This window comes from Gadus morhua, chromosome 3 (assembly GCF_902167405.1).
Source record: "Gadus morhua chromosome 3, gadMor3.0, whole genome shotgun sequence".
NCBI classification, from domain to species: domain Eukaryota; kingdom Metazoa; phylum Chordata; class Actinopteri; order Gadiformes; family Gadidae; genus Gadus; species Gadus morhua.
In genome coordinates this window covers 3,049,101-3,075,314 of record NC_044050.1, presented here as the reverse complement: position 1 = coordinate 3,075,314, position 26,214 = coordinate 3,049,101, and the positions used below count along the sequence as shown (strand labels likewise).

Here is a 26,214-nt window from a genome sequence, read left to right as displayed (position 1 = left end):
CAGCAAAAGGAGTGGATATCTACAGAAACCCAACAAAGGATCCAAACAAGAAAAGAGAAGAAAGCAGCAGTGAAAAACAGCCGTAAAAGAGCATCCAAGGCAAAGGCACAAGAAGAGTACACTAATATCAATAGAATGGTTAAGAGGAGCATTAAGGCGGACAAGCGGAAATACATCGACAACCTAGCAGAGGAAGCAGCAAGAAATGGAAACATGAAACAGTTGCATGACACCACCAGAAAGCTGTCGGGCAAATACAGCAGGCCACAAAGACCGGTCGGGGATAAAGAGGGAAACAGCATTAAAACAAAGGACGGACAACTACACAGATGGGCAGAACACTTTGAGGAACTGCTAAATAGACCCCCACCAGTAAACCCACCAGATATCCAACCAGCACAGACCGACCTCCCCATCAGCTGTGACATACCCAGCAGAGAGGAGATCAGGAAAGCGATACAGCAGCTGAAGAGTGGGAAAGCAACTTGGCCAGATAACATCCCGGCAGAAGCCCTAAAGGCAGACGTTGGTATCACGGTGAGCCTGCTGCATCCACTCTTCAAAAGGATCTGGGAAGAATAAGAGATACCATCAGACTGGAAAGAAGGTCTTATTAACAAGCTCCCAAAGAAAGGAGACCTGGGAAACTGCAACAACTATAGAGGGATCACCCTACTCTCTGTGCCAGGCAAAGTGCTAAATAGAGTCATCCTGGACAGAATGAAGGATGCAGTTGACCACCAACTGTGGAACGAGCAAGCAGGATTTAGAAAGAATAGGTCCTGTGTCGACCAGATTGCCACTCTTCGCATTATCATAGAGCAGTCACTAGAGTGGAACGCCCCACTGTATGTCAACTTTGTCGACTACGAGAAGGCATTCGACAGTGTACATGGAGAGACCGCATGGAAGTTATTGAGACACCATGGAGTGCCCACTAAGCTAGTGAACATCATTAAAAACAGCTATTGATGGACATGATGGACAGCTAACAGATCAAGACTGGGGTCAGACAGGGTTGTCTTCTATCCCCATTCCTGTTCTTACTAGCATTGACTGGATCCGGAGAACAACAACAGAACAAAGGAAGAATGGAATCCGATGGACATAATGGACATAACTGGATGGCTTAGATTTCGCAGATGACCTGGCACTACTGTCACATAGCTACCACCAGATGCAAGACAAGATCAATACACTCATAGAAACTTCCTCACAAGTAGGACATCCATCCATCCATGAGGGAAAAACAAAAAACAAGGATAAATACAACTAGTACGGAACCGATCACCCTTGGTGACATCATGTTAGAAGAGGTAGAGTCCTTCATCTACTTGGGGAGTAACATCAGCAGTCAGGGTGGTACAGATGCAGATGTAAAAGCTAGGATAGGTAAGGCAAGGACATCATTTCTACTTCTCAAGAACATCTGGAACTCTAGAGAGATACGGGAAACGACTAAAATCAGAATCTTTAACTCCAACGTAAAATCCGTCCTGCTCTATGGGGCAGAGACATGGAGAATCAATAAGATCACAATAAATAAAGTGCAAACCTTCATAAACAAATGTCTCAGAAGAATCCTGAAAATCTACTGGCTGAACAAGATCAGCAACAACGTTCTGTGGACAAGAACAAAACAACCCCCAGCAGCAGACGAAATTGGACGAAGAAGATGGAGATGGATGGGGCACACATTACGCAAATCAGTGTCAAACACCACCAGACAGGCTCTGACCTGGAACCCTCAAGGGAAGAGAAGCAGAGGACGTCCTAAAAACACCTGGCGCCGGGACCTCCAGGCAGACATCAAGAGACTGGGAGGCACCTGGTAGCAGATAGAAAAGAACGCCAGTGACCGTGAACTCTGGAGGTCCCTTGTCGACGGCCTATACCCCAGCAGGGATGCTACAGGGCACTAACTAACTAAATATGTTATATCCGACATCAAAAACAATTTATCAGTGCATTTTGAGTAGAACATTTTAATAACCGAGTTTTGTCAGGTCCATATAGTACCCTACTGTCCCAGGTCCTGGGTTGCTTTATATATATTTTTATTTTCAATGATCAGATCAAATCGGATTTCAGCACACATTTCCTGGGTCCATTAGGGTCTGCAATGTTTTTTTCCTGGACCCGTAAAAAAGCTCTAGAGGGAAGGGGCAATACATTTGTAAATGTTCACAGCTTGGCTACACAGGTCAGGGAGGACCTCTAGCCGCCCACAACGATTTCCAGAAATGAGGTAGTAGGGAGTAATTAGTAATAAGGAGAAGCAGCATGCCTTGAGTAAGAAGTCATCGCTCGCTACTGTCAGATGCAATTCAATGTAGCAAAGTGCATTTTGGTAAACATGCTTAAAAAGTGCATGATTGGCCAATCATACAACGCATGACATGACAGGGGAGAGACGCCGGATTTGTAGGTTATATAAGGATTGACAAAGTTTTATTTTGTGCCATTATAAGTCCAAAAGGTTAATAGGTTGGTAGGCTACCAGAAAATAAAGTTGGCTATGTGTGCTTTGTATGTCGGTGCTTTTGACCAAATACAACAAACCAGTTGAAAAGAGGAAGATAATGATATAAAGAGAAAAAATCCCTGGATGGATTGAGTTGTGGGTGGCCGCGTTTTATTCTTGAAATTTGTGAGCTGCAACAGTAGAGTAACACGGTGCAGGTTTAAGTGCTGCATACTTCCAGCATAGATGACAAGCAAGGTTGAACAAAACACAGGAAATTGCAATGTGTTTATTATTCAGGGTGGTTTTGCACAACATGGAAATATATTTTAATTTTAAATGTAGATAACTAATAAAGTAGAAATTACTAACCATGAATTTAACCATTATTAACCATGAACACTTTATATGATAAACATGTATTTTATTTCCTACATGACATTAGGAGTGTTGATGGCATTCACAGGTTCAAGTAATTTAAGAAAAACTGCTAAACACATAACTTCATTCATCATTTCTGCCTGGTCTGAGGTAGACACTTAAACAACAGTTAGTTCCAACTTTACTCTGATTGTACACGAGTTCCATGTGGGCTGGTATGGAGTATAATAACAGCACTGGGGCTGTGGCTGCTGCTTCCTGATCACAGCACTAAAGTGCAGAAGTGGAAACGTCCCAATCCTTAACTGAACCCTCTATATCCTCGTCCAGGTGCCCCGTCGACGCCCCACCTCTATTCCTCTCCGCCCCCCCCTCAGCCTCTCTGCTCCCCGCCTCACGGTCCCCGCCGGTCTCTGTGGTCTCGCTCCGGCTTCTCCTTGTCTCCCATCCTTCTCCTCTTGTTGAACCTTCCTCTGGTCCAGTTTGGCCCTCCAGTCCCTCCTGCCATGACCTCTGGTCCTGCTTCAGCGAGGTCCTCCCCACCGAGGCCTGGTCCTTTCATACAAGTATGGCATTGTCAGCATTTTAGGTGTTGTTTGGTTAATCAACTTAATCAAATACTTGCCTGGTTAACTTTTCCATATTTTCCATTTTATATTAAGGGGAGATAATTATTCTCACCGGTGCAAAGGTTACAGATGTCTTCCTGGCTGTATTTCTAGAATCAGCAGAGAAGATGGTGTTTAATCCTGTATCAGGAGAGTACGTTGTGCATTAACTTCAGAAAGAGTACTTACGTGAAGCCCTCACTGTGTCGGTCAATGTCAAACTTCTCCCTGTGGGGGTCCAACAAATGTTTCTTCATCGTTCTAAACCTGGGAGTCATAGAAAGTTATATATAAGCGGACCACATCAGATGATCCTTCTGTGCTCCTCATTGCTGGTCGTAAAACACTTTAGGGTGCACTCACACTAGGCCATCTGGCCGTGGCCGTTGGCCGTTTTCACACCTAACCGTGCTCAACTGGCCTCATTATTCTCTGGCCTGCACTCACACTAGACCATCTGGCCGTGGCCGTTGGCCGTCGCAACTGTGGCCTGGCCACGGTAGGCTTTGTACATACGTCATCACGTCGTAACGCGTCATCACCAAGCGTCCGCTGCATGGACCATAATAAAGTCATTGATTCGCGGATTCTCCCAAATACATCGGAATTCTTGTGGGTCTTCTCCAACTGTGCCTGAATAGCATCGTCTGCCCAAATGGCTAACAGACACTCGACTTCTCTATGGGACCAACGTGAACCAACAGTTGAACCGCTTGACGCAATGTTTACCGTTTAATGGGAAAGAAGGCTCGTCGCCTTTATTATGTCCATGGTCGTCGCATGGACTATACGTCATCCAGCTCAGGTTGTGTAGCCGTGCGTGTGCGCGTGTCGGCTCATTAGCATCTGTACCGTGGCGGCCCGTACCGTAGCAGCACACCTCTTCCAAGTGGCCAAGTTGGCCTGGCCTGGCCAGACAGGCCACACTCACACTGGCAGATTTGAGCACGGTTAGGTGTGAAAACGGCCACGGCCACGGCCAGATGGCCTAGTGTGAGTATACCCTTAGTTTTGTACTACGTTGAATTGAATGCATTGTAATTCAAGGCATGCTTCTTACTTGACGACTGAGAGGGCCACTATCAGCATCAGTACCAGCATGCTTATGGCCAGCAGTACGGCCAGAGCAATGACAGCCACATCAGAGGTGGGGACGGATTCTTCCTCCTCCACAGCGTATTGAAGCCCCTTCCCAAACACCTTCTCCAGCTCCTTCTTCAGCGCGTCTGACTCCATTCGCAGTATACTGGGAACCACACGGCAAAGGTGGTGCAAATCCCAGGTGAATTTTACGAGGAAATGGTAATGACACAATAATGTTTTCAAAACTGTTAGGAGTCCTTAATAAATACTCTCAATTCACATGGTTGAAGATAAACATTACACATCGTTTTGCCTTCTGTACTAAAGAAAACCTTTGGCCCATATTTAAACCCCTGCTGTAGTAGGAGAAAAGCCTCACCTTTTAACGTCTTCAGACAAAATGACTTCCACTCCGGCCATGGCGATGAAGCTTACGTAAGTCTTGGGTTCTTGTCGGGATGTGCGAGAAATGGAAGCTCCACCATTGGTGTTGGACACCCCGATAACGTCCACAGTCCAGCCAATGACTCTCCCTAGTGCGCTGGGTCACATCATATAGACTCAGGTCAATCCATGTTTTGTTTTAAACGCTTACCTGCCCAGGTTACAGTTGACAATCATAAAAAAGCATTGTATAGCTATGTATTCTTCGCATGAAATTAATAATTACAGTAAAGCTCCTGTAATGCGAATCCCCCAATTAAATCCATTTTTACTCCTTCTACAACTCATCACATTTATCTTGTTTGTTTGTTGTAAAAGTCACAGGAAAAGTTGAATGCTTTCCTAATTCACCATCCATGTTGTTGTGTTTGATTCAGTGAAACTGAATATAACTGATTTGATGCAATTTACCTCTCCACCTCTGGAATTTTGTTCTCCACTACATTTGCAGCCTGGTTGAGGGAGATGACCACCACATTGCTGCTAAAACTACCCTGCACCTCCACCTGGGGGCAGGAAACCGGAACACACTGCTTATCGGCACACTGACATATGTGTATAAATATATATATATATATCTACATATATATATATATATGTAGATATATGAGTATGAAAGTAAGTTGTTCTTGCTTTGTAGCTTTCTTGCATCTAAAGAAAAGAAAAGTAGCTTTTTAACTGTACAGTAGATGAACAGGAATTCTTCAATAAAACAATTTATGCAGCTTGGAAACCAGACAAATCTGCTCGCTCATGTTGTGATGTAAGGAGGAGCCTACTTAGGCAGCGCCGTCGAGGCGTTTTCATTCACTACCAAGATGGCTGCCAATGATTTGTCGCACGTTTCCTTGCCCTGATTGGTTGTAGGTCTATCCAATTGCGTCCACAGGGCCGTTGATTACGGCCCTTGGAAATTGAAAACAACCTGAGTGGTTCAAGACTGATATGCATTAGTGAATTGGTCTGCGATGTAAGGCTACAGCCTATGTTTAGTAACGAGATAGACTGCAGGGCTGTTAGTCACCCTTCAAACATTGAGCATTTTTACGTTCTCCAAGCCAATGGAACTGCAAGTGAAATGGAGGAATTGATGGCTGCACCACTCCAGTGCCGCTGCTGCTCACACACAAACCTACCTTCACCATGGTGGTGACGTAGAGCCCCCCAGGGTCCGTGGCTCTCACTTCCACCATGGCGGACTGGCCGGCCAGGGCTTCTGCTGACACCACGTAGAGAAGGCCAGAGGAGCCGTCCACCTCGAAGTAGGGGCTGGCCAGCGGGATACTGTAATACAGCTTCCCCTGGTCCCCGAGGTCAGGGTCCGTGGCCTAGGGGTGTTAAGATAATTAAACCCCACGTACTGCCTGCACTACCCTTGCATACAGCGGCGAGTTTATGTACCACAGGTTGAAAAAACACGAGAAGGATGATCCTTGATATGAAACTACTTCTGCTAAAACAGTTTAGCAGAAATTGAACTTCTACTTAGCCATGTATTTCTCTGAGTAGGATACCCACTAGAATAAGATGCTGTTTAGTTTAGTCATGGGATGTTATTAATACCAGATGGTTGAATTCAACAAATACAATGATAAACAAAGAGGTTTTTCCTCTTCTTAATCAAAACGGCTCTCAGGAGAATAGGCAGAAAAGAAATCCAGAAAAGGATGAATCATCAGGAGGCTATACCTGGACATAAACAACAGGGGATTTATAGAAGGCAATGCTGAAGATCCTGGCCGTGTAGTTGTCCCTGACAAACTCAGGATCCTCATTCACATCCACAACCTGCACACTGACCTGAGAGACAGACAGAGACTTGTATTCGGTGACACTTATATATCTCAATATTGTGCCTTAAACATATTGTCATTATCATGCGAAAACTAATAGTATAAGTGTGGATATCGATGATCAAGCAGAAGCACAAAGATAAAGTAGGCTGTTATGTCGTTAATACAAATAATATCAATATGAAAATGACTTTAATCATTGGTCTTACCCCATCTTTTTCTTTGTTTGTTGATATATCGTTTTATATACCAACCCAGTAATACGTCTTTTTACAAAATGATATCAAAGAAATATAATGGAACGTACCATTGCGGTGGCTGATGTAGGGGGGACTCTGTTGTCGAATGCTTCTACTTCTAAAATGTACCACTCCTGGCTTTCCTTGTCCAACGCTTTGTTGGCCGTGATGGCCCCATGAGCATTGATGGAGAACATATCTGTGTGTCCGACCAATGTGTAGTTGACGGTGTTAATGTCGTTTCCTGGAAACGCATTGACCAACCCCACAATTGTTCCCTCTGGACGGTTTTCAGCGAGGGTGAAGTTGTAGGAAGAGCTCTCAAAGCTCAGTTCCTCCACTAAAGAACTCATTCTCAGATTGATGACAACGACGGCTGAAAGGGAAAGTTTCAACAATATAACAACACATTAGGCCACACTTACACTCATATTTCTTCATCACAACACATTTCTTTTGGATCTGTGGACATTAACACTGACACATTAATGTACCTTTTAATCACACTATAGGACATATATTTACATGCATGTGCATATGTTTTAGGATGGAATAAAGCCAAGTTATTATAGTAAGAGCATAATCTTTGCAAAGCCTCCCTACCAAAACTTATACTATTTTGCCATAATACATACAAGTTCAATGTTTTAACATTGAACTTAGAAAAGGACAGACACCAGAGGAATTTAAACTCAAGCAATAGCTCTGATATCTTCCCTACAGCCCCCTCTACCCTGAAGACTGACCTGTTGAGCTGAGAGGAGGCTGGCCTTGGTCTCTTGCTATGGCTGTGAGTGTTATTGTGGTGTCCTTGGTAACGCTAGCGAGGTCTGAGGTCAGGACCACTGCCCCGGTCTCACTGTTTATGGATAGAAAGGGATGACCTCCTGCAGAGAAGCTACAACACAAGCAAATCAACTCAATGTAGGAGTCAAACCAAAGGCAATCAGATATTATACAAAAACAACTTGGACTTCACCATCATTTGATTAAATTATAACTGGAATTTGTTCTTCCGCATCTATTCCTACTTCTGTGCATATTTCTGCCAACTTCTAAAATAAATGTACTCAATCAGTTTCCATCAGTGACCTTCATCACTTCTGAGACCAATGTCTTCCAGCAGCCTGTGTTTGACAAAGTGTGCCAAGGTTCTAAGGCTTGATGTGTCCATCCCTCATGCGATGTGCTGTGATACACAAGATGAGCTCTAATTCTGCCCAATTCCTTTTTGTGATTTATGTTCTTGGGGGTGTGGGTGCGAGGGAAGCCCCAATATTGCCATTTGTTGTGATGCCAGCAGCCGACCGACCTGTAGGTGATGAGTGAGTTGTTCCCGGCGTCGTGGTCAGTGGCTGTCAGCCTCAACACCAGGTCCCCTTTTTTGGCGTCCTTCACCAGGAGGCTCTTGCTGTACCTTTCTGCACCAAACTGTGGCATGTTGTCGTTGACGTCGGCCACATTCAGCCTGACGGTGGTAAAGTTCTGGGGCGATTAGAAAGCAAGCAGTGTTAATGTTTGATTGGCTTCACATTGGTTGGAGCCATGTGAAGTCACTAGTCTTGATCCACCAATCAGAGAGATTAATGCTGGTCTACTATTCTTACATGTACATATGCGTGTACGTGAAAGAATAGTCGACAATATGCAGTATATCTTGAGAAACAAAGCAGGCCAGTATTCTGGCTGATAAACGACACAAATGTTACCATATATATCAGGTACAGGGAGTCCCCTAAGACCACAACAGAAGCATAATACCAAAAAGCGTGAGGTGAGCACAGAAGTAGCTTTCTGAGGCCACTTTGCCTGCACGCTCAAAATGTATCTCCCTAGCATGACATAGCATTGCCCGAACAATCCGCAAATGGCTATGTGTCTGAACCTTCTCAGTTAATTTTTTGATTTCCAGATTTCCTAGATGGAAAACGAAGCCCGTCAGTGGAAGGCCTCTAGGTTGTCTGCGCTCCCATTGGGCACCTCTCTGTTCATGTCATCATATCAAACCCGCCCCCTATTAGATCAACAGTTGTGTTTAGGCAGATCTTGGATATACACATACCAGAGTAAATAATACACAACCTTGCAGATATGTTTGGTTCCCACGCTGGTATTTTGAACCAATAGCTCCTTTTCTCCAATGATGTAATGACTATCTAGTATCTACAAACTTCACGCATACAGTATATCTTAAGCCCCCAAGGTGTGTGTAGGTATGTCTTCCCACATTGATCCTATGATATGTTAATGCATTCCTCAGATTGTCCTTGAGAACACCATACCTCTCTCTGGGGTGTGCCCTGGTCTGAGGCCAGGATCACGATGTCGTACGAGTCCCTGGTCTCCCGGTCAAGAGGTCCCACAACCAGAAGAGTGCCATCCTACAAAAACACACTCATCACACGGCTGGCAAAAAACAGCGTAGAAATCATCACTGAATATTAACACCCGTGTTTCACAAGAAAAGTGATTGATAATGAATCGAGGCTGTGAGGCGATCATCAGTGGCAGGCTTTCTTAGAGAAACTTAATTTCCTATAATTCATCGATTTTTTAATACAAATGGCTATGACATGATTTTGAAGTTGATGTTTCAAAAATTCTGAGACTAGAAAGGCCGACTTTTAAAATAGATAGGAAAAACCTGAGAGATTAGACAAAAATACGAGATGTGTATTAGAGATAATAACAGATTTTGGTCTTCCCATGACGGTCGGGAGCCACTGATCCTAAACTAGGCAGTTACAAACACAACTACTAAACACTTCTTCCCTTTGCTGAAATGCTGTCTGTGTTAATAAAGCTCCAAATGACGTGTTGATCTAATTGAGAGCTCACCTCTCTGAGTGTGAAGAGTGGGTTTGGCGATGGGAACGACAAGGTGATATCCTTATTGGGGCCGGCGTCTTCATCGGTGACCAGGAAGGTATGAACTTCCCCTGGGGCGCTGTCTGAGTAGTGGCCCTCTGAGACCAGCAGGGGATCTGGGAAGGCCCCGAACTGAGGGCTGTTGTCGTTATAATCCAAAACTTCAAGGTTGATCTCTGCGGTGCTACTCAGTCCAGAGGTAGGTTGGTCTACTGCTACTATCTGAAAACATTCAACGGGATTCAACAGAAATGATCCCTTAATTATAAGGACTCTCCTCAGGGATAGTTGAGAGTGTGTTTGTTTAAAGGGGACATATTTAGAAAACCACACTTTTACTGGGATTTGGGTCTCTGGTGCTTCAACACGCATACAAACCATAAATTAAGTCTGTACATGAATCTTTCTGTGAGATATGCATTTCTGAATGTACACCGCCTACAGTTACCAAACAAGCAAGTCAGCTTTGGCGCAGACTCCTACACCTGTACCAGGCACATTTTAATATTAGCAACCACTTCCCCATCTCCCTCCCATCAGAGCATAAATACGATTTTATTATTATTATTATTATTATTATATATTATATATATTATTATATTAAATTATATGGAGTTCCGGGAGTCGGCAAACGGCAACAATAACTTCTCCTCCATGCACCGGTTCAGTCTGTCAGCTCAATTGCATTAAAGCTACAGACACCAGAAACAGCACATTCTCAAGGGACTGAAACAGAGGAGAATAGTGGTAGGCGATTTCTTTTTTTTTCCGAAAAGCTATTTTCAGCAAACAGCTTCATAAACATGTTTTCTGGAACTCATATACTAGGTTTACTTGTTGAAAAAAAATCATAATATTTCACCTTTAAGAAAAAGTAATGGATGACACAAACAAAAGGTCATCAAACAGTCTTTTTCAAATGTACCGGTAGTTCCATAGAACATAATAATAATAAATGCTCTAAGCAATTGACTTATTTCCCATTTTCTGGGAATGAAAGTCGACATGCTGCAAAGAGCATCTGGAGCAGGCCGTTGCTTGTATGGAGTCCAATTAGTCTAAATAATATCATACGCACAAAACAAGCTTGACAAATGTGCTGAATTATTTACTAATAATTAATAGTTTAGCAGAGGTAGTAAACAAATCCCTTTATTATATGAGCAGCATATAACTGCATATTTCAGCATATTTCAGTGATTCATTCTGCTGAAAAGCAACACAAAAAAGTAAAAAATTTAACCTATAAATACCAATTTACAGGTTTCTATTTGGCATGTTTCAAACTTTCCTACCTGCAATAGGTAACTGCTGCAAGTCTCTCTATCCAAGGTGGCGTTGTCCCTTAAGAAGACAACGCCCTTTTGGTCGATGTCAAATGTGTCGCTCGTCAAAATGAAGTGGCCATTAGAGAAGCCATCCTGTAACAGAAGGAAGGGGTCAGAGGCTTGAGACGTGAACTCAGGTATTTTAGGATGCGTACATAGGTCTGTCAGGATGTGAACAGAGGTCTGTTAGGATGTGATAGTGTCTGTTAGGATGTGTTAGTGTCCGTTAGGATGTGTTAGTGTCTGTTAGGATGTGTTAGTATCCCTGAAACGTGAAAAGAGGTCTGTAAGGGAATGTTAGTGTCTGATAGGATGTATTAGTGTCTGCTAGGATGTGTTAGTGTCTGTTAGGATGTGTTGGTGTATTTTAGGATGTGTTAGTGTCTTTTAGGATGTGTTGGTGTATTTTAGGATGTGTTAGTGTCTGTTAGGATGTGTTGGTGCATGTTAGGATGTGTTAGTGTATGTTAGGATGTTTTAGTGTCTGTTAGGATGTGTACAGAGGTCTGTTAGGATGTGTTAGTGTCTTTTAGGGTAGTGTCTGTTAGGGTGTGTAAAGAGGTCTGTTAGGATGTGTTATGCCGCTTTTCCACTGCATGGTACCAGCTCGACACGACTCGACTCGACTCAGCTCGCATTTTTTGCGTTTCCACCGCGAAAACATGGTATCTGGTACCTGAAGTGGCTGCTTTTTCTAGTACCGCCTCGCTCTAGGTTCCAAGCGGCTGAGCCGATGCTAAAAGGTGACGTCGGCAGACGGCCGGCCACTGATTGGCCAGAGAGTGTGACGAAGTCACGAGAGCGACATGGCAACCATGCTGGTAACAGCCATAGCAGCGCCGCAGCCAACATATTCCACTTCTTCAACTTCTTCAACATGCCAGCTAATAATAGTAATGTTATCGATGTCCTCCATTGTTGTTATGTGGGTTTTGTCCATGTGTGGGTTGCGTAGGTGTTGTTTGCGTCGCGTAAAAAAATACGTCACGGCCCTTTCGCGCAGCCGACCCCGCCCATGTCCAGGAGGTACTATTTGCGGTGGAAAACGACCCGTGCTGCTACCGTGTCGAGTCGTGTCGAGTCGTGTCGAGTCGAGTCGAGTCCAGTCGAGCTACATGTGCAGTGGAAAAGCGGCATTAGTGTCTGTTAGGGTAGTGTCTGTTAGGGTGTGTAAAGAGGTCTGTTAGGATGTGTACAGAGGTATGTTAGGATCTGTATTTGTCTGTTAGGATGTGTTAGCGATAGACTGGTTACAGACTCTATATTCATAGCAAATTTCCAAATTTCCACAAATTTCCACTCAAATTTCACACCGTACTGCATGGCATGACTGTAAGATAAAAATGTATCGACAATTACCAGTATGTAACAATAGTGAAATACAACAAAACAATAAATACAGTGCTATATAGAATGTGGCTTTTTTTTGTTAGGTTTAGCTAACGTTATCCTCTTAACCAATCTGAAACAGTAATTGTAATAGACTGAAACTCGTACTATCCTCTGTCACGCCAAATGTGAAAGCAATCAATAAAAAAGGACCTCTTATCTGATATCATATTTCATTAAAGATGAACTGAACTGAAATAATCAACATAGATAACTTGTTAGTTATGACCATCATAAAAAAAATGACAATATATTTTTTAAATCAATGCATAGCTTTTTTTTTAGCAACAAAAGAAAATGCGTCTTTTAGTATTAGAGCGCCGATGACGTCACTGGCATGGTAGGACTAGGTTGTTTACTGCAGACACGCGAACGTCTTCTAGCCATATTAAAATAGTGAATTTAATATGGCTGGTCACGGGTTTGAGCCTGTGAGTGACAAGCCTGTAGTGTTCGACTGCCACCCGGTGGAGAGGGATCAATTTCAGGCTCCAGCTCCACCTTCGGATCGTGTGGGTCAGTGGGTGTGACTGTTGTGCGGGGTGCTGCCGAAGCATGGACACTGCCATTGAATCGGTCTGCTGCCGAGAGGTCCCGGTCAACCTTGACCATCTAATGGTGGGATTAGGTTGCATACCCATGCATAGGGCATTTCGGATGCTTTGCGGCGAGAGAGAGGTTTTGGAGCTCTCTCTAAGGGACGTCCGAGCGGAGAAACTGGAGCGCCCCATAATTAGCAACAAAGTAACAAGGCGAAAACGTTCTTTCCCCCTCCGTTTTCCTTTGATGCGTTTCAGGAATATCTCTGTTAAATTATGTGTTCTCATAATGTTATTTCATTTGTTAATAATAGTCCCCTATATTATGTGGATTACGACCTATTTTTGTATCCAACTGTATTGTAAACCGATGTGATTGGTTGTTTTATATGTTTCTGTATAGAAGTGCATTCTGGGTCATTGACCGTTAGTTAAGACTAAGCAAATGCCATGGCTGCTGAATGCTGATGATGTACCGGAGCTGTGAAGAAATTAATAAACAGAAAAAGGAAAGAGATGTAAGACGTGATTCTTTATCAACATGACAGACAAACATGAAAACGCAACAGGTTATGGGCTCAGACGTGATACAAGAGGAGGAAGATGGCAAAGGTTAGTCTTCAACGCAGATGAAAATAACTTAGAACTGTGGGAAGTGAAGTTTCTCGGCCACATGCGAATGCTCGGCTTGAAAGACACAATACTCTCAACGGACGATCCAGATCCAGAAAAGAACAAAGAATGCTACGCAGAACTAAATCAATTCCTGGATTATAAAAGCCTATCGTTGGTGATGAGAGAGGCGGCCGATGACGGCAGTAAAGCCTTGCAAATATTAAAGGGAAACTTCACCCATTTCCATTAATGCCGCGTTTCCACTGCAGGGTGCGGAACGGATCGGATCGCAAAGGGGCGGTAGGGAGGGGGCGGTATAGCCCAGCTCAGTTCCGAGGTCGCGTTTCCACCGCCGACAGTACCCTTTGTGGTAGGCCGGATGTCGATCGCCGCGGCAGCTACGTAAACATCGTAAACAACGTCTTCCTCCGCAAGAATGCAGACGAACGTCTCCACCTCCTTGTTCGCCCAAGCAAGCTTTTTACGCGACATGTTAATTGTAAAGAATAATACCTCGAGGCTACTGTTTGTTTGTTTTTATCCCCGCGTCACCCGGAAGTGACGATTCTGTCGACCAATCAACGGAGGGGGGGTGTAGCTAGAATTCCAGGGTACCCTTTCAGGCGTCTGGTCTCGTTTTGGGTACCGCAACGGAGGAGTCCCTAAAATGGGGTCGGAACGGGTACGGCAAAGTCCGGGTCACGCCCACTTTTGGCGGTGGAAACGCGATCCGACCCGCACCTTTGCGATCCGATCCGTTCCGCACCCTGCAGTGGAAACGCGGCATAAGCTTTGTATTGTTAGAAACACACTCATATTTTTGAATGGTCGTGCATCATTCCCTTATTTTCTGGAGAGACTGGAGAGATCCGTATCGATCTCCAAAACTTCCTGTTTAAGATGACGCAATATGACGATTTTTGCTAGAAGTAAATAGGAAGTATAAGAGGGGAGGATTCTCGTAAGACTACAAGCACTAGTCCCACCCCTCTATAGGGGGTGGGACCCACTGATGCTACAGACCTATTAGAGCAGTGCCAGTGGGTGGGACTTCACCAGCACAAACTAACATCCACAGCGTCTGAAGCTAAGCTAACAGAGGCTGTTGATAAAACTGAAGCACAATGGCGGAAGGTACTGGATCTGACATAGAAGATGGCACCATGCAAAAGTTCACCATTTCGAAAGAAATACAAACGAGGACAAATTCACTGAGTTCACCAACTAATACTCTGCACTATAAATGTTGTGTGAAATGATTTTCAAGCAGTCTTGCGGTATCAGCTTGGTAGATGGAACAGCGATGTGTCCGATAGGCGGAGATCCAGATAAGCGGGAGTGGCCAGCGAAGCTGGGCATCGTGGTGCATGGTGGGAGTTGTTGCTTCAATCCACAAGCGCCAAAAAGTCACTTTCTGCCTTTTCTCGGTCGAGACGGCACCAAATTAGAATTTTATTTTATTATTCGACTACATATAGGACCCAATTTCAATACATATTCATGTCTCCACCGGTGAAATGCTCCTTTAAGGAGCCATTACGCCAGTCTGGGTAAGCCCAGAATTATTGCCCTATACACAGAACTAACTTCATTAAAAAAGGAGTCAGGGGAAACTGTGACAGACTACTTCATCCGAGCTGAAAAGACAGTCACTTCGCTAATAAATGCAAAAGAGGTGATAAGTGACGGGCTGATGATAGCCATGATTCTGAAGGGACTTCCAGAATCATATAAACCGTTCGCCATTCATATGACGCAGAGCAGCGAGGAATTAATGTTTATCCAGTTTAAAAGTAAACTACGAAGCTATGAAGGGACAGAAAAGTTCGACACTAAAACAAAATCGGACAATGAAATGAAAGCAGACATGTCGTCTATCGTTTGCTATGGATGTGGAAACCGTGGCCATATGTCAAAAGAGTGCCGCCAAAGAAGTGCGCCAAAATGGTGCAACAACCACAGAAGCTCCACACACAGTGACGAGACATGCAGGAGAAAAACAAATCACAAAGATGATGTCAAACAAATCGCGGATGGACAAAAAGACCAAGAGGCAGAACAAACATTCGTTTTTCAAGGCCAGTCAAAAATTCCTCCCGGACAATATTAAAAGTAACAGACTAATGGTAGATGTGGAGCATTATCACACATCATCACTGAGGAAGACGCATTTGCAAAATTTGACGAGACTTTTAACCCAAATGCACACTACATTGAACTAGCTGATGGAACCAGCATTGAACAACGTGGCATTGAAATGAGGGGACGCAGAGGTGTGTTTGCAGGACAGAGAAGGAAGATGCAGCAAGGTCACACTGAAGAAGGCCTTATTCATACCGTCATATCCACAGAGCATATTCTCTGCGAAAGCAGCTACTACTAATGGAGCCACGGTGACATTCCAAGAGGGACGGGATGAACTGATTCACAAAGATGGGACTGTTTTCCCCATAGAGGTGCACGAGAGACTGTACTACTTGAAAACGGTAAATAACAAACGATATGTTACAAATACAGTTAATGATATGATGTCCAGTGACAAAGTGAGTTTATCTTGTGATGTCAAAAAATGGCATAGATTTTGGGCCACTGCAATATTAATGATGTGTTAAAATTACCAAATGTGGTAGAGGGTATGAAGATCACAGGTAACACCAAGATAGACTGCAATGTGTGCACCGAGGGAAAATAAGAGAGCCGATGCAAAAGCTAGTGCACCCCTGGAGCTGGTACATACAGACCCCATTGAACCAACTTCCCGAGATGGATATAAGTATGCTATTTCATTCACAGATGATTTTTCAGGAGCTGTGTCAGTTTACTTCCTTAAAACCAAAAGTGACACGACCCTAGCTACAAAGAAATTCCTTGCAGACAGTGCGCCATATGGCAGGGTCAAGTGTATAAGATCAGATAATGGAACTGAATACACAAGCGATAATTTTCAGTCACTGTTAAGGGAAAAGGGTATAAGACATGAAACGTCATCCCCATACTCTCCCCACCAAAACGGTACAGCCGAGGAACAGTGGAGAACCCTGTTTGAGATGGGGAGATGTCTCTTATTACAGAAAGGGTTACAGAAAGTATTATGGCCTTATGCTGTACAACATGCTTCTCATGTTCGAAATAGATGTTACAATGACAGAACTGAAAACACCCCATATTTCATGTTAACAGGGAGAAAACCAAATCTGTCCAAAATGTGGGTGTTTGGATCTGATTGTTATGCTTACAAACATGACCATAAGAAACTAAATCCGAGAGGTGAAAGAGGGATATTTGTTGGACACAGTAAGAACAGCCCGGCATACCAGATCTACAACCCACACACAGAGAAAGTGTCAAAACACAGACTGGTGAAGTTAAAAGAAACGGTATTGAACAACAAACACAGACTGAATACGATTCAGAAGTCCAGAGTTACGAAGCCAAAAACCCCAGTACTGAGAATAATACTGATATGACACATGAGGAGAATCTGAGCACAGATTATACAGAGGAGTCACAATTTGATGAAACAACAGAGAACGTAGTTCTAGATGAAAACAATGCAGACCCCGAACCTTGTCATAGTCAAAATCTTCACCAAAAGAGGGAAAGAAAACCACCAAAATATTTAGAGGACTACATTACAGATGTTGATAATACAGATGTATCCCATGTAAGTATTGATTATTGTTACAGGGCAGTACATGGAATCCCCCAGAGCTACAGTGATGCCCTGAGGTCTCCCGAGGGGCCAGGATGGGAACGGGCTATGAAGGAAGAGCTCGACTCACTTAAAGAAAATGACACATTGAACTGACGTCTCTACCAAAGGGTAAAAATACAGTGGGGGGGAAATAGGTCTATGCCGTTAAAGAAAATATTGAAAAGGGAAAAATATTTAAAGCAAGATACGTTGCAAAGGGGTACAGCCAAACAGAGGGCATAGACTACCATGAGACATTTGCTCCAACAGCCAATCTTACTTCAGTGAGAGCCTTAATGCAGGTAGCAGTTCAAAACGACTTAATAGTCCATCAGATGGATGTAAAAACTGCATACTTGCATGCTCCAATAGATGAAGAGATTTTCTTAGAACAACCACAGGGTTTTGAAAAGACATCTGAGACGGGAGAAAGATTAGTTTACAAACTAAAGAAATTCATTTACGGACTAAAACAGTCCGGAAGAAACTGCTATAAACTTCTAAATGATCATTTAGAAGAAAACAACTTTCGGAGAAATGTATCTGACCACTGTGTGTACAGAAAGAAAACAGATAGTGAAACTATCGTTGTGTTAATCTGGGTGGATGATTTTATCATCGCAGCTAGCAATAATGATCTGTTCAACTGGTTCAAAGACACTATGCAATCCCAATTCAAAATGAAGGATTTGGGGAAAATATCATGCTTCTTGTGCATTGATTTTGAACCAGAGGGAAAGGAAATAAAAATGAGTCAGAAAAGGTACATCCTAAAAATGTTGGAAAAGTTTGGAATGTCAGACTGTAAACCTAGATCTACCTCATGTGAGCTAAAGGTGGAGAGTGACAGCAAGGAGGAGGACAGCAACAATGAGGTGTTCAATCTGAAAGAATACAGGGAAATTGTAGGCAGTCTGATATATGCCATGACCTGTACGAGACCAGATATAAGCTGGATAGTAAGTAAACTTTCACAAACACTGTCAAAGCCAAAATCAGAGAACTTAGTGGCTGCCAAACATGTTTTGAGATACCTAAAAGGTACATATGACTACGAATTATGTTTCACTAAAACAGATGAGGACTTAAAACTAATAGCCTTCAGTGATTCAGACTGGGCATCTTCTGTGGAAGATAGACGTAGCACTACAGGATACTGTTTTAGCTTAACCAAGAAAGGCCCTGCCATCTCGTGGAAATCAAAGAAACAACCAACAGTAGCATTATCAACGTGTGAAGCTGAATACATCGGCATGGCAAACACTACTCAGGAAAACCATGTATCTAACCCAACTGTTAAATGGTATGGATAATAAAGTATACAGTTGCACTAAGATCCATGGAGACAATCAGGGTGCAATTGCACTGAGTAAGACTCCAGTGCACAGACAGAGGTCTAAAAACATAGATGTACCTCCCTCCCTTTGTGCATCACTTCATTCGTGATGCACAAAGGGAGGGCAAAATAGTCATTGTTTACTGCCCATGGTTGCAGACATATTGACTAAACCTGTAACAAAGATTACAATGGTTGAATTCAAAAGGTTCTTTTTTGGATGTTAAACATGTACCTAATGTATGGCTTTGAAAAATGAGAACAAGTGGGGGGGTTAAATGATGTGTTCTCATAATGTTATTTCATTTGTTAATAATACACCCCTATATTATGTGGATTACGACCTGTTTTTGTATCCAACTGTATTGTAAACCGATGTGATTGGTTGTTTTATTTGTTTCAGTATAGAAGTGCATTCTGGGTCATTGACTGTTAGTTAAGACTAAGCACATGCCTTGGCTGCTGATGATGTACCAGAGCTGTGAAGAAATTAATAAACAGAAAAAGGAAAGAGATGTAAGACGTGATTCTTTATCAACATGACAGATGAACATGAAAACGCAACAATCTCCGTAAAGATTGACTTATTGCGGAAACGCAACGTATACCTACATATTCAAGGCGCCGGTTCTCGACAAAATAAAGTGGAGCACATCAAGCCTGCGCGCATCCATCCGGCGCGCTGTATAAAATCATTCAAGTCAAGGAGGAAATAGTAGTTGTTTAACCCTTTAGATTGAGTAGAATTACTTTTTAATGTACAGTTAGTAATTCAATTGACCAAGGGGCAAAAATAATACAAAAAAAAAACGTGTAACTTTCAATGCAACTCTAACGTCGCATTAGGCATCCACACGAATCCTAACTGTACGTCCACACCAGGAGCGACCGTCGCTCACAAAGTTTCGCTGCGAATTTTTCTGTTCGCTTTGGTCGCTCAAGTCGCTCATGACGTACAATTCAATTATGCGCATTTAAAGGAGCCGTTTGCGTTTAGTAAGCCCTACAGACAGCCATATCAAATAGTGAACTCTCCCATACACCTTTGCCATATTGCCGAGACGGTTTTGCTTGTTCGATAAAGTGCTTCGACAACAAGTAGGACAGTGATTCCCCCCAATATAAAAAAAAAATCCTAAAATGTAGGCTAATTACAACCGAGAAAAAAAAAACCCTGCGTGCTGTAGTAGTTAAAATATGTTTCACTGATCTGCATCTGCAAATCATGATCTGCACTCATTCGTCGCACTCAAAACAAATAGACATTGGCGCACATGGCTAATTTGCATACGTGCACAGGACTGGATGGCTCCGCAAGGCAAATAATGGAACATATCTATCTATCTAGGCCTATCTGTCTATCTATCTATCAACGCGTGTCTAGTTTTAATGTGATGTATTGTGTGTATGTCCAGTCAGACTTGTTCTGTGTGGTCTTGTAGGCTACTGTCCTGTGTGGGCCGAACCACCTAAATGGATTCCCGACGATTTGTGTCGTTTGGTATTAATAAAGACTTGACTAGGCGATCTATCTAGACTATTTAACTAACAATTATTCACTTCAGGCTCCGTGAATGGTGGGGAATAGAGGGATAAAAGACAAGAGATATATCCCTTGTCATTTATCCCTCGTCTTGTCGATTAGTTTGTTTATGTGACGATTTCAAAAACTCTTTTGGTTTTGTTTAAAACATGCTACACACGATTGGTTGGTTAGATTGGTGGCATGGAGAGCAAATTAAAATGATTCCCGCTTAAATACGAACGTTCTAGATGTAGCCTATAAATACTCCCGCTTATCATCACTTGATATCCAAACCACTATGGCGTTTCGATCTCTGAACTGAAAAAGGGTTGGTTCGTACAACACCGGGTGCCCAGTTACAGCCGCGATTAATACTTCAGCCGACATTTTGTTCAGTGAGTGAATAAAGGTAGGTAGGAACCAAAGTGCCTGCCGATGTTCCCTGGGATCCACGCAAGCGAAGAGCGTCTACATTCCGATTGGCTGTCAGTGTTTGGCCGCTGAAGCGAATAATAGTAATTTGCATAAAGTTAAAAAGTTTTCAACCTCTTTTTGACGCTCTGGTCGCTCAACTTTGGCCGTGGTGGATTCAATGATTCGTTACCGTGACCCAGTTCGCGTAATTCAGTTCGCCACGAGGAGTCGTTCGCGAATCGTTCGTTCGTTCGTTCGTTCAGTCGAGTTTCCGGTAGCACTAACTCCACTGAGTCTGACTGACTCAGCTGAGAACCGTGCAATGGGGTCCATTCCATGATGCGATTTACCGCTACCGGAAACCAGGCTGAACGAACATACGATTCGTGAACGACTCCTCCTAGTTCAGTCGAGTTTCCGGTGAATCGATTCACCGGAAACTCGACTGAACGTGGAGGAGTCGTTCGCGATTCAGCCTAGTTTCCGGTAACGGTGAATCGCATCATGGAATGCACACCATTGCACGGTTCTCAGTTGAGTCAGTCAGACTCAGTGGAGTTAGTGCTACCGGAAACTCGTTCGTTCGTTCAGTCGAGTCTCCGGTGAATCGAATGGTGAACGAGACGACCGAACGAACGAGAGAGACGAACCGGTTCAGTTCGTTCGTCCTAAAGACTCGGTCATTCGAACCGGTTCGCGAACGAACGAGCCAACACTACCGCTGGTAGCGTTGGTCGCTTTGGTCGCTTTGGTCGCTCTTGCCCATAGAAAGTGAATGACTTCCGGCGATTTGGTCGCTTTTCTGGTGTGGACGTACAGTAACACGAAACCGCATGGTCCAGTTTTATTTTAAAGCAACCTGGGACCATGGACCTATTAAAGAACATGGTTTATTATCTGCCTAATAACATGGTTATTAAAGACATGGTTTCACAAAAAAATCTACTCCGGGTGGACGGGACCTGAAAGACATGTTAGATGCTCTTTGGGAGAGACACCGCGGATGAGCATAGATGCGAGGCAGATTCACGAGTGTCACGTTTACTTAAGTTGGATGTCGGAGGTTTACTTTCTGTTGGATGTTGATGGATATTGCACAGATGGATATTGCACAGATAAATCTTACTATGAAACTACTTGTTCGAGTTTAACTCCCTCTGCATCAGAAATCGGCTAGTCGGCGAACATCAGGGTGAGTAGAAAGGGACATTTGTTGAACTTCTGTTTACAGACCCGCCGTGGTTTAATTAGCAGCTTGGAAACAGCTTAGAAACATTGGAGTAACAGTTTATACACTTTATGGTCGGAGTGCTAGCTTGTGGAGATTGACATGACAGGGTCTATCGGAGGGTCAGTCAGTTTTAAGGCTGCCAGCCATGTATTAAGGGCTGGTTTCCTATTCAAAGGTAGCCTGTGGAAATGTATGATTACCCCAGCTGCCTTGGCCTTATACAATTCATTACTGCAGCCAGGGGCAATGCAATAAGATGATCCTCCTGTAGACCTGGTTGTTTCCTTTAACGTAGCCATTTCAGCGAGCCTCAGCGCCTGACTCATTACCTGCTATGGCTGCTAGAGCCACAGAGTAGGAGTAGGTAACCATGCTAGTGACGTAGCTGATTGTTGAAATCCAACATGGCAGCCCCCTGTAACACTTTCACCGTACAATTTAATCCCTTTTAGCAAGTTCAGGCATTTTTTGTTATTGTACCAATGAGAAGGCAAACAAAACATCTGTTAGATCAACTAAAGTTCCAATTTCAGTTCAGTTCATCTCTAAAGGTCTAAATTATATTAAGTATTCCCTGCAGATTGCAGCCAACTGAAAACACTCAGACAACTCTTGGGGCACATCCCCTGCTTCCTCCAAGGCGTAGTCCAAAACACATTTTTTAAACTAAAGGCGGTTTCTCTGGAGGCTTCTGCCCGTTCTGGGCTACTGTAGAAACATGGCGGTGAAACATGGTGGTTTCTGGAGAAGAGGACCCGCAACCTACATCGATTTAAAGGCCTAATTATCAGGTAACAAACACACAATTCTTATTTTCATTGGATTATACGCTAGATTACACAAAATTATACACAGAATACCGCAAAGTAATAAGTAAGTCATAAAATAGAGTGCTGAGTCTACTTTCTAGATTGCCTGGAGGTGATGAAGATGTGTTCCTGACCTCGTCTTTGTCAGTGACGTCCAAGCTGCAGACGACTGTGCCACTCCGCAGGTTCTCAGGCACCTGGACGTGGAAGCGGTCGGGGATGAACTGTGGAGGGTGATTGTTCACATCTACTACCCTTATGACCACGGTGCTGTTCCCCACCAGAGCGGGGACTCCCCCATCCACTGCCCCCACCGTCAATCTGTACATCTGGGCCACGCTGAAGTCCAAAGTCAGGGCAAGCCGCAGAGCGCCGGTGGACGAGTCCAACTCAAAAGCAGCCGGTGTGGAGGAAGGACTTTGCGTGCGAATACTGTATGTCACTGTGCCGTTTGGGCCCTCATCGGGGTCCGCCGCTGATAGAGTGAGCAGCACGATACCCACCGAAGCATTTTCTTTGACGTCCACGTAGAACTCTGTTCTGGAGAACTCTGGGACGTTATCGTTGATGTCAGCAACAAGAACTTTTAGGGGGACGGACGCTGACCTGGCTGGCTGCCCCTGGTCCTGTGCCACTACCAGCAGACTGAACCCAGGATCGCTCTCCCTGTCCAGTGGAGCAGCGACCCTTACGATTCCAGACTTGGGGTCGATGGAGAACTTTCCTTTTCCCCCTTCCAAAGAGTAACGGAGGTCCCCGTTGAAACCATAGTCCTTGTCTCTGGCAGGCAGCACGGTGACATTGTCTCCAACGGCTGTGTCTTCAGGGACTGATATGGCAAAGGGACCAGAACCAAATTCAGGACTGTTGTCATTGACATCGGTGACTTGAACTTCCACGACCGCATGGTCGGTATCGACACCATCAGAGATAGAAATGCTGACAGAGTAGTTTTGCGGGGATTCATCGTAGTCCAGAGTGATTGTGGAGGTGAAAATGCCATCCGATGAAATTGCAAACTTGTCCTTTTCGGTCACAACTTGGAGAGTAGGAGGAACCTCTGAACCCAATGTTAGGAATGTGACCTGCATGCAGAATGAAATGGTGTTGTGGTTAGCTTTTTAATTTGAAGATTAGAACTAGCATTGAGTAAATCAACAACTACTTACTAGTAACTAGGTTCATTATTTAAAATTTTCAATGTTTAGCCCTAAATAAACCCTGAGTTACCACATTTTTTTAAATTGGTCTTCTTCGTTACTATGGTATCACAAAACATTGCAGCTCCATTTTACGGCTGCAAAGGATGAAAAATAGTTTTTTAACTCAATCTGGTGCATTTGTGTGTCCGATACAATGGCCATGTTGATTAAAACAATTAATAAATTAATAAAAAGGTGTTGGTGTTACAGGAAAGATAATCTCATAATGCTACTTGCCAGGCAGCCAATTGCAATCCCAAAATCGGGGGTGATTTTACAGACACTACATTTGAATAGCAATGTTTGGAGACACAGTTGGCTGCCGTCACACTGATAATAATCGACTGATTCTCTCTAGTCATAAATAAGGGAAAACCCAGTGTGTAAGATTCATGGCTCCAGTGGCTGCCTATCAAAAAAGCATGTTGAGTTCTCTTTATCAAACATGTATTGTTTACGTGCCTTTACCCCATTCCCCTCAATTGTTGGTTAGGAGGATACTATTTTTGAAAATATTTGTTAGAAATCATACTTTCAGGATCTCAACTCCAGCATTTTTTTCTTCTTCTATGGTGCCACTGTAGGTTTTCTGTGTAAACTGTGGTTTGGAAACTCCAGGACCGAAAATGTTCACCTGTGCAGAAGAAGAACGCGACACTATGCCACCTAGAGGGCAGAAGAGGAACAATATTGTTATCGACCTAAACAATTATTATTACTTGAAGAGTGGGAAGAAATGGTAGGAGGCATACTGGAAAGGTTTATCTTTGCTTGCACAAGGTGTTTTGCCATCATGGTATAGGTTAATCATATTTTTAATTTGCATTCAATAAGTAAAGTAAAATAGCAGTGTCTTAATGGTAACTTATAGCAACTTTAGATGTACCATCTCTGGCTGTGACGAATAAAGAGAACTCCAAAATAATATCCAACATGGGTGGAATCATTTTCTTCAGAGTTATCTCGCCACTTTTTTCGTTGATAGAGAAGTAGCCATCTTTGTTTCCAAAGTCAAGGGAGTATGTGATCTCTCCATTTTCACCTTCATCTGGGTCTTCTGCTTTGACCTTTTAAAGAGTATCGTAACTGATTAGGAAAAACATGCTGTCATTATTCAAAAGTTTAGCACTTGCTCAAATGCCAGCCGGAATTTGAGAAAATCTAATCATCCGAGGGTTATATCTATGATTTCATGTTTAAAATATGTAATCTGTAGCTTAGTTAATCAGTTACTCAAGGATCTTTGTTGTTCAAAATATAAATATAATGTGACAACAGCATTAATAGGATATTGAACTCTTACCCAGACCAATAGCATTCCTTCTTTTTGTTCTCCATCCACCCTCACAACGTATAGGCCTTGAGTGAAGTTAGGACTGTTGTCGTTCTGATCCACAAGAATTACCTCCACACTCATCCTTGCAACTCTGTTTGGGGGGTCAGACTCAATGGCTGTCACCTTTAAAAATTTAGAAAAGGGACATCTTACACAGGCAGTAATCCTGTGTGCTGAAACAAACACCAGTTCAGACCACCATCAGTCTGAACTGGTGTGTGTCGTGTCAAAGCATGTCAGAATGAGATGGTAGTTCATATTTCAGATAGATAGCTGCTATCTATCTGAAATGTGAATTGCATAATTGAAATGGCCTGGCATGGAGCTTTCTCACACGCATGATGTATCGTATTCCCCGTAAAAACAAGGGTGATTCCTAAAGATTCAAATGGAATTGTTGCTGCTGTAGGAAGGGATGTAAGGGAACCTGGAAGAGGAAGCTTGTATGTGATTCCCGGTCCAGAGCAGCAGAGTCCTTCACCCTCACAGAGCCATCAGCGCTCACGGAGAAGGGAGCTGAATCCGGAATAATGCTCAGGTTTCCCACAAAGCCACCCTGTAGATAACAGATAGCAGATGCAATGTTTTGAACGTAAAATCCATCAGTGCCCACCTTTGGCTTCAGGTAAAATCGGTTTTAAAAGGCATGGGGTGTTCAGTTTTTTGCAGGAATGATCCGCAACTACCTGGTCTGCGTCGGCGACTGATGCCATGGCAACAACCACACCTACAGGAGAGTTCTCCAGGATGGACACAGAGACGCTCTGCTGGCTGAACACCGGCGTGTTGTCGTTCACGTCTTCGATGGTCACTATCACCAAGGAATCAGCGGCCTTGGAAGGGTCATCAGCCTGGGCAGCCTGGGAGAAGAGGGATGAAGAAACTAGGCCATAAGTCTGAGTACAGTACAGTACAG

At 43.5% G+C, this 26,214-nt stretch overlaps 1 protein-coding gene across 3 annotated transcripts in view; it reads right to left on the bottom strand.

The window, feature by feature from the left end:
- Positions 1-2,609: 2,609 nt before the first annotated feature.
- Positions 2,610-26,214, bottom strand: part of LOC115540327 (protocadherin Fat 4) — a 29,795-nt gene continuing 6,190 nt past the window's right edge. For 2 of the 3 annotated variants that reach the window (XM_030351499.1, XM_030351500.1), the window contains 20 exons: positions 25,985-26,158; positions 25,726-25,854; positions 25,266-25,421; positions 24,849-25,029; positions 24,495-24,628; positions 22,895-23,845; positions 11,176-11,301; positions 9,851-10,102; positions 9,295-9,393; positions 8,325-8,497; positions 7,759-7,910; positions 7,081-7,388; positions 6,670-6,780; positions 6,117-6,308; positions 5,392-5,486; positions 4,916-5,077; positions 4,514-4,699; positions 3,643-3,720; positions 3,527-3,563; positions 2,610-3,400 (listed from right to left, as the gene is read on the bottom strand). In XM_030351499.1, coding sequence (XP_030207359.1) covers positions 3,116-3,400; positions 3,527-3,563; positions 3,643-3,720; positions 4,514-4,699; positions 4,916-5,077; positions 5,392-5,486; positions 6,117-6,308; positions 6,670-6,780; positions 7,081-7,388; positions 7,759-7,910; positions 8,325-8,497; positions 9,295-9,393; positions 9,851-10,102; positions 11,176-11,301; positions 22,895-23,845; positions 24,495-24,628; positions 24,849-25,029; positions 25,266-25,421; positions 25,726-25,854; positions 25,985-26,158 — 3,981 coding nt within the window. In that variant the 3' untranslated portion in view covers positions 2,610-3,115. The remainder of the gene's footprint in view (positions 3,401-3,526; positions 3,564-3,642; positions 3,721-4,513; positions 4,700-4,915; positions 5,078-5,391; positions 5,487-6,116; positions 6,309-6,669; positions 6,781-7,080; positions 7,389-7,758; positions 7,911-8,324; positions 8,498-9,294; positions 9,394-9,850; positions 10,103-11,175; positions 11,302-22,894; positions 23,846-24,494; positions 24,629-24,848; positions 25,030-25,265; positions 25,422-25,725; positions 25,855-25,984; positions 26,159-26,214) is intronic. The other variant, XM_030351501.1, reaches the window with a different exon arrangement.